This window comes from Homalodisca vitripennis, chromosome 4 (genome assembly GCF_021130785.1).
Source record: "Homalodisca vitripennis isolate AUS2020 chromosome 4, UT_GWSS_2.1, whole genome shotgun sequence".
NCBI lineage: Eukaryota > Metazoa > Arthropoda > Insecta > Hemiptera > Cicadellidae > Homalodisca > Homalodisca vitripennis.
In genome coordinates, this window is record NC_060210.1 from 173,314,908 (window position 1) to 173,332,751 (window position 17,844).

General features: G+C 34.6%; 1 protein-coding gene across 1 annotated transcript; it reads right to left on the minus strand.

Moving 5' to 3' along the window:
* Positions 1-14,613: 14,613 nt before the first annotated feature.
* On the minus strand, positions 14,614-17,542 carry LOC124361300. Its single transcript, XM_046815346.1, has 2 exons — positions 17,427-17,542; positions 14,614-15,676 (listed from the first exon to the last, which is right to left on the minus strand). The coding sequence occupies exons 1-2, from the start codon at positions 17,540-17,542 to the stop codon at positions 14,614-14,616; spliced, it is 1,179 nt and encodes a 392-aa protein (XP_046671302.1).
* Positions 17,543-17,844: the final 302 nt, after the last annotated feature.

Consider the following 17,844-nt stretch of genomic DNA (forward strand, 5'->3'; position numbering starts at 1 on the left):
CGATATTATCTAACACTATGTTTATTAATTTCATATTATCTTTCTTCCTCCGAGAATGTAGACAATACTGATTAATTTCACACTCTGCTAATGCTTGTGCAAGAATGGCCTTGATTATTATATCCTCTCTTTTTTACTTTCCTCACTCATAATTACAGTAACCCATGTAAAAGTTAGATATGAGCACCTTTGTCACTAACGAATGACTGAGTAGATTACATGTAGTGAGTGATCCATTACCGAATTCAAATAGTTATTTTACAAATTTCAATTTCAAAACACACTCCATCATGTACAAGGCAGGAAGAGTAACACATTTTTTGTCAAAGTTGTAATCATACCTTTTAAAGCTTTGACAGGTTTTATTACATCATGGAGGCTCATTTACTAAATTTATGAAGACTAATTTCTTCATTCTTCTATCTTCTATATTACATTATATTTCTTTACATATTTTAGTTATTAATTATTAAAATCCTGTTTAGAATTTAAATTGTAGAAAACGTTAAAATAAAATAAAATTTTCCTCTATATTTATTAAAAGTTAAAGAATTATTATATTACTATGTTTCAAACAATTACATATTATATAAGTACTAACACACCCACCCGTTATAGAGTGCAAGTGAAGTAAAAATAATTTGTGTTGTTATTACTTACTTGTATTTTACTAATTAATCAGCCGTTTTGGAATTCAATTCTTCATGGTATTCTTATGAAGGAACATTTTTGAAGGACAGTGTGTACTTAAAAACTATAATAAAGACAATCGAAAACCACCCAGCACGAGGTAATAATTACGAACCAAGGACATTTATTCACACCTCAATCGTTAAAATCGGCTCATAAATAACATAGGAGTAATGTTTACCATTACTGCTTTAGCGTATTTTAGATATAGGTTAATTAATTACCTATATTTAGTTATAAATAAAATATTACAGTAATTATATTTAACTCATTCGTTTTTATTACTTAAAAATAATTTCATTGCATTATAAGGGATGTGAAATCTCATAAATGTAACCTCGACGTGCTCGACGTGTTTGAATGCCTATGACAAGTCTTGAAATAGCCAAACATGAAAATAGTACTTAGATAGAATGACGACGTACCTTGAAATCAAATGAAATCTTTCTTCGAATGGCGCTTCACAACTAAATTGTGAACAAAAACTAAACTCACTGATTTACCTTTCTTAATGAAGATCCGTGATTTTGACAATTCTTGTTCAATATAATTTGTAATGTTTTTAAGCCCCACTCCCCCCCCCCCAAGTCAAACTTGTAAAATGTGAACATTTAAAAAGGATCTTTTAAGAATTCCGAATCGTTTTATTGCTGAAAACTGTCAAAAATGGAAATTAAGATATTATTTTAGAATCATCTCAGAATGCATTTTTTCACCAAAGTCGAAAACGCTTGTAAAATATTGTTGAAAACTCAATTTCTTGCCTTAAACATTTGTATAATGATTTCTTGTAAGATGTATGTTGACCATCCATAAATACATTTTTGCATTAGGCCTACCGTAATTGGCAATTATGGCTTGTTTTGAGCTATGGTTTATAGTACATAGATTATGTCCAAGGGTAAACCTCCTGTATTCACATATGAGTGAGCACATTCTGTATGACTGCAGGACGCTAATGCTAGTGGTCACCTTGAACACGCATCGATTGACAATGACTATCGCCACCACCGTCAGACAGGTGAGCCATACAGCTTGTCACGAACAGCCATACAGCTGTGTCATTAGTAGCCTAACTATCAATAGTGATCCCCGTGGTTGTAAACAGCCAAATAGTGTTGTTAGTGGGGTCTTTACAAGCCCTCTGTCTGTCATACGGAACACACGTAGTACTCAGCTATTATTTGCAGTAAATAATAATTTACCAAATCCGCAATAAATTAGTAAAGTAGAATTAAACTGACATAAAAAATTGTATTTTATAACTACTTTCATGTAGTAACTTTGTTATTGAGGCGAAATTCAAACCTCGTCTCATTTTTCTTCTAAACTGTATATGTGTCTCTTACAAAAACCACGTACGTTGGCTTCAGAATGTAAGTCACAGGACTATTAAGAATATTTTATATAAAAATTTATGATTTATTTTAAGTTTGCCATATTTGAACATTTTACGATGACGCAGTCTACTTATTTGCAATAGAAGCATAATGAGGATGGTCCTTTTTTTTATATATATAAAATAATGATATAATAATTATAAAATTATAATTTAAACAAATTATTTGGAATCTTTTTCCAAATAATATCCTATGCACAAACCAACTTATCCAAACATATCCAACTAAACAATGGATCTTTCATCCCTCGATTCAATTCCACTGTGCTAGATTTCTCCCCGGATTAATTAAGGACTATTTGTTTATTAAGGTAACAAGGATATTCCACGCTATCCTGTTCCGGGGCTACAGAAAGGATTTTTTTTACATTAACTTCAATAGGAAATATGCAGAAAGATGTAGTAATTTTTTTTTAAATCGCATCTCGGCAATTACTCCACTTATGCTAAATTCTATACTTCTATTTGTATGATTATCTCCTCCATTTTTATTTAAAAACCCTGGTGTAACACATGACATTTTGTTAGGTGCTTTGTTGATTTTCACATCTCTCTCAATGAACGTTAGGGATGTAAATTAAATGCTACGATTATATCGGCATTCTTCCAGTTCCGTGTTCGTTGTGAAACACGGTAATACCTCAATCAGCTGTTGGGTAAATATACATTCTGTTAGGTGCTTTGTTTATTTTCACATCTCTCTCAATGAACGTTAGGGATGTAGACTAAATGCTACGATTATATCGGCGTTCTTCCAGTTCCGTGTTCGTTGTGAGACACGGTAATTCCTCTATCAGCTGTTGGGTAAATATACATTCCTGTTAGGTGCTTTGTCTTTATTTTCACATGTCTTCAATGAACGTTGGGGATGGGATGTAGATTAAATGCTACGATTATATCGGGCGTTTCTTCCAGTTCAGTGTTCGTGGTGGTTGTCGTGAGGATGTGAGACACGGTAATACCTCTCAAATCAGCTGTTGCCGCGCCCGATAAATAATACATTCTGTTACTGCTTTGTTTATGTTCACATGATCTCTCAGAACGTTAATGATATGATAAATTATGCTCTTAGAACGTTAATTGTAATAAATGACTGATATCGGCGTTCTTCACACCCGTTCCGTGTTCGTTGTGAGACACGGTCTAACCTCTATCAGCTGTTTTGGGGTAAATATACATTCTGTAGGTGCTTTGTTTATTTTCACATCTTCTCCTCGAATGAACAAAAGCAGACGCAACTATCTCCCTGGCCCCTAGACTACTCCCCCAAATGCTACGATCACCCACCGCATCCTCTTATCGGCATTCTTCCAGTTCCGTGTTCGTTGTGAGACCCTACCCCCCGGTAACCCCCCGACCCCAACCCGCACCTACCCTCCCCAGCTGTTTGGGCTCAATCTCCTACACCGCCCATAGAATAACACATACTTCTTTCCGCTGACGCTCCCCACTAACCCCCCACGGCCCTACCTGCTTTGTCCCCCCCTTAGCCTTTCCCCACATGTCTCTCATCCAATGGCCCAACGCCTCTAGGGATGTAGCACCCCCAGCCCACCATTGCTACGATTATATCACCCCAGCGGCATTCTTATTCCCCCCCCAAGTAGTTCCCCGTGTTCGTTCCCCCCTGTGACCCGACACGGTAACTTCCTCTATCAGCTGTTGGGTAAATATACATTCTGTTAGGTGCTTTGTTTATTTTCACATGTCTCTACAAATGATACGTTAGGGATGTAGATTAAATGTGACGATTATATCGGCATTTCTTCCAGTTCCGTGTTTCGTTGTGAGACACGGTAATTCCTCTATCAGCTGGTTGTGGTAGTAAATATACATTCATGTTAGGTGACTATTGTTTTATTTTCACATGTCTCTCAATGAACGTTAGGGATGTAGATTAAATTGCTACGATTATATCGGCATTCTTCCAGTTCCGTGTTCTCCGTTGTGAGACACGGTAATTCCTCTATCAGCTGTTGGGTAAATATACATTCTGGTTAGGTGCTTTGTTTATTTTCACATGTCCTCTCAATGAAACGTTAGGGATGTAGATTAAATGCTACGATTATATCGCATCTCTTGCCAGTTCCCCGTGTTCGTTGTGAGACACACGGTAATACCTCAATCAGCTGTTGGGTAAATTAAATACAAATCTGTAAGGTGCTTTGTTTATTTTCACATCTCTCTCAATGAACGTTAGGGATGTAGACTAAAATGCTAACGATTATATCGGCGTTCTTTCCAGTTCCGTGTTCGTTGTGAGACTCGGTAATACCTCAATCGAGCTGTTGGAGTAAAATTATACATTCTGTTAGGTGCTTTTTTATTTATTTTCAACATCTCTATCAATGACCTAGACGTAGTAATGCAGTGGACGTTAGGGATGTGCGAACATACGGAAGCTACGGAATTCGTAACTATGCAGCGCAGATTATATCGGCATTCTGATGCTCCAGTTCCGTGTTCGTTTACGTCTCGCTGAGACACGGTAAGTACCTTCTCTATCATCTTGTTTGAGAGGTGACAATGTTGATAATATACGTAATTCTAGCGCCTAGAACGTGACGTGATTGCAATGTTGAGTAGAGAGAATTTTTCACATCTCTACAGCTGTCGCAATTGAGACGTTAGGGATTATGTATTACCTGAATAGAACTTAGACAATGCGCACATACAGACCTTTGTGTACATGTCGGCAATTTCAATCTCGTCTATAAGGTACAGTTCGCAGTAATCTGTTCGTGCTTTCGTTGTGAGAAGCACGGTAATTCCTCTATCAGCTGTTGGTTTATTCCAATTGATATAACCATACAAAGTCTCATTCTGATCTGTCAGTGCTGAATGCATCTAGGTGTATGTGTGATTTTCACATGTCGTCTTGTAATCAATTAAACATGAACGTTAACAGAGGATGATGTAGATTATAATGCTACGACCGTCATAATATACCTTCATCGGTCATCAACATGTCCTAGTTCTCCAGTGTGCCCAGTGTATTCGTTTGTGAGACACCATGGCTACTCGATTCCACCCGTATAGGGCAATTCATCAATCTATCAGCGCGGATACTGTAAGTAAGTAAATTATGACATTCTGTAATAAGCAAGGTGCTTTGCTTTTATTTTCACATCTCTCTCAATGAACGTTAGGGGATGTAGATATTAAATGCTTCCCCCTACGATTATATCGCATCCTAGTTTTCAGAGTCCCCCTCCAGTTCCTCCGTGTGTTCGTTGTGAGCCATAACACCTCGGGTCTCCTAATACACCTCTATCAGCTGTTGGTACTAATATCTACTTTATTCTGTTAGGTGCTTTGTTTATATTTTCACATCTCTCTCAATGAACGTTAGGGATGTAGACTAAATGCTACGATTATAGTTCGTCGGCGTTATCTTCCAGTTTCCGTGTTCGTTGTGAAACACGGTAATACCTCTAAAATCAGCTGTTGGTAAGTAAATATACATTCTGTTAGGTGCTTTGTTTATTTTTCACATCTCCCTAAATGAACGTTAGGGATGTAGACTATAAATCGCTACGATTATATCGGCGTTCTTCCAGTTCCGTGTTCGTTGTGAAAGGAAAAACACGGTAATACCCTCAATCAGCTGTTGGGTAAATATACATTCTGTTAGTGCTTTGTTTATTTTCACATCTCCCTCAATGAAACGTTTAGGGATGTAGACTAAATGCTACGATTATATCGGCGTTCTTCCAGTTCCGTGTTCGTTGTTGAAACACGGTAATACCTCAATCAGCTGTCGTCTTTGGGTAAATATACATTCTGTTAGGTGCAGCCCTTTGTTTATTTTCACATCTCCCCTCAATGAACGTTAGGGATGTAGACTAAATGCTACGATTATATCGGCGTTCTTCCCAGTTCCGTGTTCGTTGTTGAAACACGGTAATACCTCAATCAGCTGTTGGGGTAAAATTATACATTCTGTTAGGTGCTGTGTGTTTATTTCACATCTCCACTCAAATGAACGTTAGGATGATAGACTAAATGCTACACGATTATCATCGGCGTTCTTCCAGTTCCCGTGTTCGTTGTGAGACACGGTAATACCTCAATACAGCTGTTTGGGTAACATATACATTTCTGTTAGGTGCTTTGTTGTTATTTTCACATCTCCCTCAAATGAACGTTAGGGATGTAGACTAAATGCTACGATATATCATGGCGTAGGCGTTCTTTTCCAGTTACGTGTTCGGTTTGTTGAGGACACGGTAATATCCTCAATCAGCTGTTGGGTAAATATACATTCGTTAGGTGCTTTGTTTATTTTCACATCTCCCTCAATGAACGTTAGGGATGTAGACTAAATGCTACGATTATATCGGCATTCTTTAGTTCCGTGTATCGTTGTGAGACACGGTAAATACCTCAATCAGCTGTTGGGTAAATATAGCATTCTGTTAGGTGCTTTGTTTATTTTCACATCTCCCTCAATGAACGTTAGGGATGTAGACTAAATGCTACGATTATATCGGCGTTCTTCCAGTTCCGTGTTCGTTTGTTGAAACACGGTAAATACCTCAATCAGCTGTTGGGTAAAATATACATACTGTTAGGTGCTTTGTTATTTTCACATCTCCCTCAATGAAACGTTAGGGATGTAGACTAAATGCTAGCGATTATATCGCGTTCTTCCATTTCCGTGTTCGTTGTTGAGACACACGGTAATACCTCAATCAGCTGTTGGGGTAAATTATACATTCTGTTAGGTGCTTTGTTTATTTTCACATCTCCCTCAATGAACGTTAGGATGTTAGACTAAATGCTACGATTATATCGGCGTTCTTCCAGTTCCGTGTTCGTTGTTGAGGACACGGTAATACCTCAATCAGCAGCTGTTGGGTAAATATACATTCTGTTAGGTGCTTTGTTTATTTTCACATCTCCTCTCAATGAACGTTTAGGGATGTAGACTAAATGACTACGATTATATCGGCATTTTCTTTAAGTTCCGTGTTCGTTGTGATAACACGGTAATACCTCAATCAGCTGTTGGGTTAAATATACATTCTGTTAGGTGCTTTGTTTATTTTCACATCCTCTCATGTCAATGAACCTTTAGGGATGTAGACTAAATGCTACCGATTTATATTCGGCGTTCTTCCAGTATCCGTGTTCGTTGTGAAACACGGTAATACCTCAATCAGCTGTTGTGGTAAATATACATTCTGTTAGGTTGCTTTGATTTTATTTTCACACTCTCTCAATGAACAATGTAGACTAAATGACTACGATTATATCGGGCGTTCTTCCAGTTCCGTTTTCGTTGTGAATACACGGTAATTACCTCAATTCAGCTGTTGGGTAAATAACATTCTGTTAGCGTGCTTTGTTTATTTTCACATCTCTCTCAATGATCATTTAGGGATGTAGACTAAATGCTACGATTATATCGGCATTCTTTAAGTTCCGTGTTCGTTGTGAGACACGGTAATACCTCAATCAGCTGTTGGGTAAATATACATTTTTAATAAGCGTTTCATAGGTAAATTTTTCCAATACAGTGGCTTCGGGCTATCTTTTGTTGAAATGGATAGTATTTATTAGCTAGCTAGGCAATACTAGACTCTCTCTAAATAACATAAAATAGGGACTGAAAATACAAAATACTCTGGTGTATATATTAGTAGTGCAAAATCCATAACTACTAAATAACGAATAAAGGGAAAATAAGAAATTTTGCGATTTATCACTATTAAAATAATCAATCAACCTGCACGTATAAAGACATTTCAAGACCGAATAGCCCCGGCGAGATGGTATGGGCTGGCAAACAAACTGTGTCCGTATTGAGTAGTGAAGTGTATTGTAAACAGGAATTATATAGGATTCAACATATGGACTGAATGTTAAAATGTTCTGGTACTGTGAAGGTCTAAAGCCCAAATTAAATACAACTCAAACTTAATACCTTCTATATACTTTCTATGTACCTTCTATGTTAACGAACTGAACTCCTGCGTGCGAAGGCAATCGTTCATAAGCCACCGTCCTGTGTCTTCCTGTACGGTAGTTATTCCTGCCTCTAGTGTCATGAGAGTGTACGTCACTACCTCTTGAAAAAAAGATATGTTAAAAAGAGATGTTTCCAGAATATAGAGGCAGGGAAGCGTCAACAGTTTGAGATATGTATTTTTACAAACTTACATTTACAATTATTACAATAAATGTATTTGATTTTTTAGAACAATATTGTTCTGTTTAAAAAATACATACTAAAATATATTAATGGGTTTTATTATTAAAAACTAAACAAAAAAGAAAAATTAAAACTGATAATTTTAGTGCATTAAAATAAAAATGAACTGGCTACAAAGACTTTGAAACCCTTTGAAGGTACTGTATACAGTTTTTAAAGGTTGTGCCAAACTTTAAGAAACATAAATTGTACAATTATTGATCAAAGTTGTGTATATCAGACCTTATATACACATTTTCCCCTTGTTGCAGCCCTCAGAACTATAGTATGTAATGTTGCATAATCAACAAAATGAAACAGTCACGCAGTGTAGTACTTTACATCATTACGCTTCGAATTCAATAGTAGAAATCGATAGGTTCACTGTATAGATACACTAAGTAGTAGTATCATTATACTGCATGTTTTAAGTAGTTGTATCATTATACTGCATGTTTAAGTATATAAGAGAATACGCCCTCTATAAAAGTATGAATAATCATATTTATAATCTCCCTTTCCAGCGAAATACTTTAATGACAGCATTTAATACACAAGACAATGTTTTAAGTAAGTTTACATATATAGTAATATACCGGCACTACTTTTATACTTTAAACTTGTTTTACATAAGGACGTTTTACCGTGGATACTCTATTTTGTAAAAGAAATAATCCGTTATCCATTCCATGTTATCTTTGTTATTTGTCATCATATTAAACAGACTCTCTGACGGACTATCACCTAAGATTGACACAAGTGAAAAACTTTCGTCAGAGTTGTTTTTGAGATTTACAATGTTACGTAGTGAAAGCGCAATCTCTGCACCCTCACGTGTCCCACTGCTCCTGAAATATATTCCACATATATTACAACTAAGGTGCCATCTCGAAGAATAGGGAAAACATATTTCCCTAGCGCTATTACGTTAAATCGTAAACCATAAAATAAAACATGCATGAAATGTATAATTGCATATAATACAATTATTGAATAAAGATCTTTTGAACTTTGAAAACTCTTTCTCAGCATGGATGGATGGGCTCTTCCCAATACAGCGGCATTGAAACAATAACATTGGACGGCGAACATCACATGCAATTTTGAAGTCTGCAATGTTCGTTCTATAGGGCACAATTTCTGCACTCTACCATATTTCACTGTTGTAGGATGTAGCGTTCCTAATTGCCTCGAACAGGAACATCAATTAAAATGTTATACATAGTCAGAAAAATGTGTCAGCACTACAAGGTTACTTGGAAAACTTTTCGGTTATTCGTTGTTCCTTCCCATGTTACTTAGGACTCCGAATAGAATCCAATTGTAGAAAAGACATTTCTCGCAGTATCTTGGAGAAAGCTATGTTTATTCAGAAATCCCAATAATGAATTATAAATTTATCTTCTAACGTTCCACACTATTACGACGCGTTTCGTCAACACTGTCACACCCCCAGGTATCAACACATTAGAGTTTCGTTGTTCGTTAAAATTAAAAACACACATCACTACGACGCGGTGGCCATATGTTGCGCGTCATGATTAGCAACTACTATAAAGGAACTTGTCGAGATGGACTTTAGTCACCGAACTATTACTTGTACGTTTTGATTTACATTGCAGTAGTTTTTTCTACACTATATGAGATGTTCTACTGTACATTTTTATGAATAGCTTGTTGAAGTGAGTACTTCTTTTGGCGGGCTATGGATGTTGTTTTGCATGGGGGAAAAGCTTTCGTTTCTCGTCACGGAACGTAACGTCACGCTTGTTCGCTCTGTAGCCTCTAGGGGCGGGACTGGCCGACAGAAGTGACTACTTCTTATGAATGACTGTGCATAAATCTTGAAAAGTACGTCTTCTAATTATTAAATGGTTATTTTTGAATTAATATTAGAGACTCGATCCTTTAACGCAGAAAGTTTTATATTTTATGGTAATTTTATAAACATTTTTATAAGGTCGTATATTACAATAATCACTAACTTCTAAATATTAAAGTCACAACCATTAAATTTTAGCACGGTTAATATTAATTCCTATTCCATTTCACTTCTAGTTTCGTAATGACGATATTTAATAAAAGATTAAGCATAAATTGATTAAATCTTTCCTAGCTAACAAAGCCGTAGTGGAATTTCATCCTAGAAGAAATTAATTAGTGGATTATGATTATAATCTTGAATCAATTACATTGGGCATTATCTTACACTCACTTAAAAATAAATTACGTAAACACAGATTTTAATACAAATTATGCTGAAGAAACGTCATTAATTTACTTATTAAAAGATAAATTAATTTTAAAAATTTCAAAGATAAAAAACGTAAACACAACGTGATATGGAACAAAAACAGATGCCGCGTTATTATTTAGATATTTATTTAGCAAGATTTTAATCTCTAATTTTTATTTCTTATTTCAGTTGTTATAAAGAACATAATTTCATTTTTAGAATATAATGACAATGAAAATAAAGTAATTATTTCGAAAATACAAGATTGTTGAGAAAATAATATTGTAGAAAACAAATTGTAGACAACATTGTAGAAACTAATATAAACTAAAATAATGAAAATGTATAAATATTTATTACTTTAAATATTACCTTTTCTATTTTATATTATTTTGTATTTTTTTATATTTTATATTTAAAAATAAAATTGTTTTGATATCATATTTTAAAATATAAAAAAATATTTATTTAATAATTAGCAAACGTACTTTTTAAGAATATTCACAGCCCTATATAGGAAGTCATTTCTGTCGGTCAGTCCCAAGATTGCCTTTCCATTTTTTTAGTAAATAACTTTTCACGAATAAGTTTTTTTAGTTTGGGTTTTTAGATTTAACACAAATATTATTGCATTTGGTATAAGGATTAAATCAATGTTGTAGCCGCATAAAAATGAGCACGCCAAAATAATGTAAAGTTTTACTATTTATATGTAAACCTTCTTTGGCCAAAAGTGTTTACTAATTTACATACTATAATAGTATTGAACACGACCTATTCAATTCAACAATTATTAAATGTTTTAGATATTTTTTTATTTAAAATTTCGGTGAAAAGAGTTATTTAAAAAACTATTTTAAAAACTCTATTTATTATTTCTGTTTTAAAATATCGTCTAGGATCCGTTCAAACGTTAGTAAACATAAATTTAATATCTTTAACAGTTCACGAAAAAAGTACGCACATTAATTATCATTGATTTACGACAAAGCATGCACGATAATAGAGCCTACAAAGTTAAAACTACGTCAATTTTGCAATATTGTTAAAACCCAATCTCGAGTACTTTGAGACACAATTTTCAGTATCGGATTCACCGTTAAAAGTTGCATGAATAAGAGAAAAGGTTTTTAGTCAGCCCTTAGGCTATTCATTGATCCTTCCAACGAAGAAACTTGAACATTCTTTAAAAGTATTTAGAGTGCCCTTTAGTCCCACCTCATAATAAACCAAGCATAAAAACTGTAAAACTAGACAACTGCATTTATTTACTTTACTGGTTTCAGAATTTTTATTTCTTTGTACTTATATAAATACATATTTTCACGTGTAAACATTTACAAAGTGTAAATATTTAGTTTTTTCTTTCTATAATTGTGTAAAATACGAACCTATTTCTTATTAAAAAGCACGTAATATAAATTATTTATGATGATCTATATTAAGACTAAATAAAATATATATTAATTAATTAATTTAAATAAAATTAATTTATTAAATAAAAACTTATATCATTTAAATAATATTTGAATGTCATACTGAAAAATTCTTACATTTGAATTTGCAAATACATTTAGTAGTAGTGTACAATAATGTCAGTAACAGCTATAATTCATGTAGTTAATATTGATATAACAAAGAAAGTACATAAATGTCAATGCGAAAACTATATTTTAAGATTCTAGTATCTATTTGGCAGGGAAGATGTTATAGAATGTATATACTTTTTATCCATACAGAGGAAAAGAGTAAGACGTTTCTGAATTGTGTTTTCTCGGAATAATTATGCAGCATTAATTTGATGATCAGGAGTGTGTGCCCATGCCAGCAAAATTCGATCTATCCTTAGATATTATTTTTGCTACGGTATGAATGAATTACTGTATGCAATGCAGATATAATGATATCATGTAACAATAAAATTATTTTTATCATGAAATTATTAGACTGAAACATCCTCATATAGCCTTTGCCTACTCAAACCCAAACCAAAGGCAGTGCAGGCAGATGTAATGTATCTTGTAACAATAAAATGATTTTTAACATGAAGTATTATATTAGATTGAAGCATAAACAGTGCAAGCAGATGTATTGCACATTTAAAAACTCCTATTATACTACATACATTTATAATTAATTGTATATAACAAATAATTTTTATGTGATAATTATTCTTTCACACAAGCATAATCGAAAGTCTTTTTAATTAATATGTTTTTATGATTCATACTTATTTACCCGACGTAAAAGATTATCGTTTATATTTTTAACTTTATTATTATGTTATACGAAACCTCTAAAGGTCTGGTCTAGTTATAAATTAGTATTATACTCAAAACCTATTTTTAAACCGTTATATTGTTATTATGTTATTTATACCTGTAATGCATTCTCTACATTTATGACATTATTGTTCATTTGGTTAAAACTTTTCGAGGTAGTGGCTGTTCGATTTGTTCATCATTCTTATCTTAACTATTTCAAAACATAGACTAATAATGACACATTCTTTAAAAACAGTAAAAAACTACTTACAGATATAAATTAATAATAAATTTCAATATAGTGGTAATACACAAAATCACTAGCTGCCTGAGACTTCCTCTTTCCGTTTTTGAAAGCGATTCCCATATTTTTAACTCGTGCAACTTCGTTTGGATTAATAAATCTTCAACATTCAAGAGTTTTTATCTTAGTTGATAAATAAAATAGTTTATAATGTGTAAAATGTAGCAATTATGCATTTTATGTTTAAGAATTTATTATTATATAAATTAGTTGATTTCGTTACTCACTGATAATTTCTTAATATGTTTTTTTTTTAATAAACACGTATATTTGTAGGCTGCGCTATACGGTTTAATTAAAACTCTGGCCTAGAAACATTGGGGGAATAAATACATATAATATTGTACTGTGTATATGGATTACTTTATAGAAATCTGCCTATTGCAGTTACACTCGTGACGGACTTTCCGCGATTTTTGTTTAATTTTTGCCAATCTTAACCTCCGAAACCCTAAACGGAGGTTAGATAAGATAAGAATGATAAACAAACCAAACAGCCACTACCTCGAAAAGTTCCAACCAAATGTATAATAATACATTTGAATTTTTATAATTATGATTGTACACCATTATGAACTTTAATATTAAGGACTCGATAGTACTTGATAATACTTATTACTTCAAGTTTCAGCAATGAAAATTTCAAGGTAGCAGCCGTTAGAATAAGTTCAATATTCTTATCTCAACTATTTCAAAACATAGACAATAATTACACATTCTATAAAAACTGTAAGAAACTACCTACAATTATAAATTAATATAAACGTTTCAATATAATGGTCGTATGTAAAAGGAATTGTTATTTTATCTCAGCGATCTTAGGGTAAAAAGATGAGAGTTTTAAAAGTCTGACATCATTTCCAACGTATGTTCATACATGCTTTGGTATCAGTTGTGGTATTAAGAAAGTGGTAGTACAAAGTTTATACTAGCAATGTTTACATCTTATTTATTAGGAATCGTAAAGTAAAACGGAAAAAAGTTTACTTTCACGTGTTTATTTAAATATTATAGCGGCGGCAGCACAAGTTTAGGAGGATTATTTAGAAATGTTCTTAAACTTGTATTGGTAACACCGAATCATTCAAGGTGAATGTATTTACAAACTAATTTCTAACTTATAAAGATAAATAATTTCCTTTCGCTCTATAAATTAAAAAATAGTGGTAAAAGACTTCTCACACTTGTTACAAAATAACCCACATCATATTTAAATATATACTCGGCAGCCTACAAATTATAACAGGTTTGGTGCTAACATGTCTCACCATGTTCATATAGCAAAAACTTTGGTGACATCCTATCTCACTAAACTCGTAGCAGCAACATATTATCTGGTAATCTGTATCACAAGCCTCAAAGTAGCAACCACTTTGGTGGTAACCTATCTCACTAAACTCATAGTAGCAACATATTCTATGGTAACGTGTATCACCAGCCTCAAAGTAGCAACCACTTTGGTGGTAACCTGTCTCACTAAACTCATAGTGGCAACATATTCTATGGTAACGTGTATCACAAGCCTCAAAGTAGCAACAACTTTGGACAACCTATTTCACTAAACTCATAGTAGCAACATATTCTATGGTAACGTGTATCACCAGCCTCAAAGTAACAACCACTTTGGTGGTAACCTGTCTCACTAAACTCATAGCAGCAACATATTATCTGGTAATCTGTATCACAAGCCTCAAAGTAGCAACCACTTTGGTGGTAACCTGTCTCACTAAACTCATAGCAGCAACATATTATCTGGTAATCTGTATCACAAGCCTCAAAGCCACCGTGGTACCAACCACTTTGGTGGTAACCTATCTCACTAAACTCATAGCAGCAACATATTATCTGGTAATCTGTATCACCAGCCTCAAAGTAGCAACCACTTTGGTGGTAACCTGTCTCACTAAACTCATAGCAGCAACATATTATCTGGTAATCTGTATCACCAGCCTCAAAGTAGCAACCACTTTGGTGGTAACCTGTCTCACTAAACTCATAGCAGCAACATATTATCTGGTAATCTGTATCACCAGCCTCAAAGTAGCAACCACTTTGGTGGTAACCTGTCTCACTAAACTCATAGCAGCAACATATTATCTGGTAATCTGTATCACCAGCCTCAAAGTAGCAACCACTTTGGTGGTAACCTGTCTCACTAAACTCATAGCAGCAACATATTATCTGGTAATCTGTATCACCATCCTCAAAGTAGCAACCACTTTGGTAGTAACCTGTCTCACTAAACTCATAGCTGCAACATATTATCTGGTAATCTGTATCACCAGCCTCAAAGTAGCAACCACTTTGGTGGTAACCTGTCTCACTAAACTCATAGCAGCAACATATTATCTGGTAATCTGTATCACCAGCCTCAAAGTAGCAACCACTTTGGTGGTAACCTGTCTCACTAAACTCATAGCTGCAACATATTATCTGGTAATCTGTATCACCAGCCTCAAAGTAGCAACCACTTTGGTGGTAACCTGTCTCACTAAACTCATAGCAGCAACATATTATCTGGTAATCTGTATCACTAGCCTCAAAGTAGCAACCACTTTGGTGGTAACCTGTCTCACTAAACTCATAGCTGCAACATATTATCTGGTAATCTGTATCACCAGCCTCAAAGTAGCAACCACTTTGGTGGTATCCTGCCGCACTAAACTCATAGCAGCAACATATTATCTGGTAATCTGTATCACAAGCCTCAGAGTAGCAACCACTTTGGTGACATCCTATCTCACTAAACTCGTAGCAGCAACATATTATCTGGTAATCTGTATCACAAGCCTCAAAGTACCAACAACTTTGGTGGTAAACTACCTTAACTACCTGAAAATATACAATTTTATTGGAAAGTGTATACTATTCATTTACTAAAAGTTTGGAATGAGAGCTGTTTACATCCAGAAATATAACTAGCTTGCACAATATCCAAAATTGTATCTAAGCCAATATACAACCAACAGCCTAGCCTATTGTAATAATGAACATGAATGACATACTATAAAAAAAGTTACGCTTACTTACAATATCTATACTTATAAAAGCCAAATACCAGTAACTGACTCTTTACGAAGTCTTGGACACAAAGTATTTTACATGAAACTTTGTAAACATGTTCGTGTTAATTTCTTAGGTACTCGCAATGAAAAGGTTTTGAAAATTTCGTGGAAATAAGCGATATTTTTACGACAATTTTTATCACATTAAGAATTGTTAAAACCCCATATTAGTCCTGGAGATAAGTTCAAGACGAGTTTTTTTTATGTTTTCATAACCAATGACGAGAACTCTGGAAAACCACGATATAAATCACTTTATTAAATATTAAAGACAACACGCGTTGACAATATTGGTTACAGAAGTTTGATATATTGATTGAAAATTGTGAAAACAATGATGAATATAGTGGTGCTTGTTAATACCCATGTGAACCCACAAGATTTGGTCAGTGGTACAGCGAGGAGAGTCGAGGTGAGAAAACAACTGCAACTATAGTTGAGATGGCAACTAAATGACTATTGCAGATATTAGCGATGTTTGGGAACAGGTCGACATCAGCGTAATTGTTCTTGCCAATCCTGCATGGAAACGCAACGGGTGAAGCTACAACGGGCCTCTAGTACAGTAGAAAATTGATTGTCTCGAGATAACATGGTAGAAAATGTTATGACTTTGTACAGATAAGTTAAATGGTTTGCAAGCCTGGTTTGCAAACATAAACGACTAATCTCTCAGAAATAATCCAGTTACATCATCGACGTGGGTACTATCAAGCCGAAGACCTGATGTGGCGCGATCTAGATTTATTGGAATGGAACTCGTCAAATCATTAGCCACACAATAATAATCTTGTCACCGGGATGGACGGTTGCAACCAATTTACTTGACAGGTAAATTCACCTACAACATTTCTTCTTTAACTGATATTGTGTGGTTACCTTTCTATTTCTGTTACTTTTGTATGTTATTGTTGGGTAAACTCCTCAAGTGGAAAGTTGTTCACGTCCACGTACCAGCAACTTCAGACTGTTACGCCGATGACAATATGGCATTGGTTCTGAAAGAAACTCTTTATGTCAGAAAATATGATATACGAATAGTTGTAATTAACTATACGCGGTTTATTAATACTGTTTATATTTCATTGCATAACTTGTATACCATTATTTCAACGTGGGATTTGGCCTTAATGTTACGATAGTTTCGTTTAAACTTAATGGTACTTACAAACCTCAATGCAATAAATGATCTTAATTAAATATTATTCGGTATTGTTGTAACTAGGTGGTGCGAGTGCGAGTACAGTAACAATAGTGAAGTGTCAGAAGTACCTGAGGAGTGCCCGCCGACTGCTGGCAAGTGAGGGAGGACAGCTGGGGGTAGCGGGTGGTGCCACCACCACCACCACCACCCACTGACACTGACAGATAGGCTCTTTGTGAATCATTGATGGGTCTCAAGAGGTCAAACCTCGTCAGCAGAACATTAACCCACTTGTGTATCCACCTATCTCCACGGTAACCCACACTTCCACTATCTCACAATGCAGGAGCTGTCAGTACTCCCCGTGTCCACTGGCAAAAACAATAAAGAGCCTATATCCTTGTGAACCATTTAAGGACCTGAAAATATTAACAGACCCATACAGAACATTAACCCACTTGTGTATCCACCTATCTCCAAGGTAACCCACACTTCCACTATCTCACAATACAGGAGCTGTCAGTAGTACTCCCCGTGTCCACTGGC